The following is a 2,390-nucleotide window of genomic DNA, read 5'->3' as shown; positions in this document are numbered from 1 at the left end:
TTTCTTTTTTTTTTTTTTTTTTTTTTTTTTTTTTTTTTTTTTTTTTGAGATGGAGTCTTGCTCTGTTGCCCAGGCTGGAATGCAGTGGCGCAATCTCGGCTTACTGCAAGTGCCGCCTCCCGGGGTTCACACCATTCTCCTGCCTCAGCCTCCCGAGTAGCTGGGACTACAGGCGCCTGCCACCTCGCCCGGCTAATTTTTTTGTATTTTTAGTAGAGACGGGGTTTCACCGTGTTAGCCAGGATGGTCTCAATCTCCTGACCTCATGATCCGCCCACCTCGGCCTCCCAAAATGCTGGGATTACAGGCATGAGCCACCACGCCCAGCCAGGATTACTCTTAAGAAAAGTGACCACACACACTGGTTTACCTGGGACCATCCCAGTTTTGCCAGGTCAGCCAGTCTGATTCATACTGCTCTCTTTCACTTTCAAAACTGTCCCCATTTGGACAAATAATATATGAAGCTCCATCATTAGCCATGTCTTCTTACCGCAGGACCCACTGCCCTAAGCAGTGTTTTGTTGCTGTTGTTGTTTTTTCCGGAAATGAACCAAAGCACTTCTGAAAAGGAGAAGTCTTAGAAGTTTTCTTGCTTTAGGTTATTAATGGGAAAGTTAAACAAACAACATAAAAATGTCGGATAAAAGGAAGGCTTTGGTTTTTTAAATTATTTTTTCTTCCCTGAAGGTTCGAGAAGAAATTTAAGGAATGACTTGCTAGTGGCTGCGGATTCCATCACTAACACTATGTCCTCTCTTGTGAAAGAGCTGAATTCTGGTGAGCTCCTGATCCCCTTTCATTTGTCTGCTCATCATGGAGGGGTCCGTAAGTGCTAGGGGCCTCTCCTAGAGATCTGCTCATTGTCTAATATCAAAAGATTGTTTAAGGCTCTACGTGGTATTCTGTTGGTCCATTCAGATTTGAGGTTTTTTGTTTTTTTTTTTATTTTTGTTTTGTTTTTTGAGATAGCATCTCTCTGTGTTGCCAGGCTGAAGTGCAGTGGCACCATCATAGCTCACCGGCATGTCAAACACTTGGGCTCAAGCAATCCTCCCACCTGAGCCTCCCTAGTAGCTGGGACTACAAGCACATACCAGCACACCTGGCTAATGTTGTTTGTTTGTTTTCATAGAGACAGAGTCTTTGCTATGTTTCCCAGGCTGGTCTCAAACTCCTGGCCTCAAGTGATCCTCCTGCCTTTTCCTCCCCAAGTGTGTGAGCCACTATGCCTGGCCTATTCAGATTTTTAAAGTAATGTTTATATTTTGCTTATTAAAATACTATTAATACATACTCAATGTAGAAAGTTTGAAAAAGGCAGAAAAGAACAACGAAAAATATTCAAACTGACCTATAATTCTGGAATCCAAAGACAGGCACTGTTCACATCTATGGTGACCTAAAACAACATGATGCTAAAGTTATTTTATAGGGTCAAATGTTTTATTTATTTATTTTTTGAGATGAGGTCTTGCTGGTCTTGAATTCCTGGGCTCAAATGATCATCCTGCTTCAGCCTCCCAAAGTGCTGGGATTTCCAGCCCTTATCTATTTAGGTTTCATTCATTTAGAATGCCTGATCATTTGAATTTGAATTTCAAATTGAAATTTACCTTTGCAATATCTCTGAAGATAGATCTGCCCAGAAATAAATAGCATAAAATTTAAGGAGACTTTTTATCCTCCTAATACTACAAAGAGTGTTCAAAACTTTAGCAGTATGAATATGCAAATAAATATCCTACCAGTTACTAATACATCGCCATCTATTCCTTAAGGCCGACCTAGCAAGAGATTTGTCTGGCAAGACTATGGTCTTACGGTTGAGATTACGACAGCTATGAGAAATAAAACTTCAGTATTAAAAAAATCCTGGACTTAACTTTCTTAAAGCCTCTCAATTGAAAATTGTTGCTGCTAATTTAAGTTAAGATTACCAAACAGAATTAAATGATAGTAGTTAATACATCATGATTAATGGCAGGTAGCCACGGCCCTAGCAAATGATGAGTACAAAGTTATCCTTGGTGTAGAAGTCTTAAGTACTGTTAGTTTATACTCATAATTCTTTAAAGTATTAAGTGATAGGGTTCACTTCATATTTTAAGTTCATATTTTCGGCATTTTAGGTGAATACTTCATGGTTAGGTTTAGGTTTTAACTCATATTTCTTAAATTAGTGTAATATTAAGCAAAAGTAACAATTTTAGTTAAGACTCTTACAGAAGGGAAAAACCACAAGTTTTTTTTTTTTTTTTTTTTTTGACGGAGTCTCGCTGTGTCGCCCAGGCTGGAGTGCAGTGGCGCGATCTCGGCTCACTGCAAGCTCCGCCTCCCGGGTTCCCGCCATTCTCCCGCCTCAGCCTCCGAGTAGCTGGGACTACAGG

General features: G+C 40.1%; 1 protein-coding gene across 25 annotated transcripts in view; it reads left to right on the top strand.

The window, feature by feature from the left end:
- Nucleotides 1-2,390, top strand: part of DTNA (dystrobrevin alpha) — a 419,414-nt gene that overhangs the window by 403,407 nt on the left and 13,617 nt on the right. For all 25 annotated transcript variants that reach the window (XM_017874046.1, XM_017874053.1, XM_017874045.1 and 22 more), the window contains one exon: nt 691-780. In XM_017874046.1, the coding sequence (XP_017729535.1) occupies nt 691-780 (90 nt within the window). The remainder of the gene's footprint in view (nt 1-690; nt 781-2,390) is intronic.

The sequence above is a fragment of the Rhinopithecus bieti genome, unplaced genomic scaffold (assembly GCF_001698545.2).
Source record: "Rhinopithecus bieti isolate Rb0 unplaced genomic scaffold, ASM169854v2 scaffold_5260, whole genome shotgun sequence".
NCBI lineage: Eukaryota > Metazoa > Chordata > Mammalia > Primates > Cercopithecidae > Rhinopithecus > Rhinopithecus bieti.
This window is presented reverse-complemented; position numbering and strand designations above follow the sequence as displayed.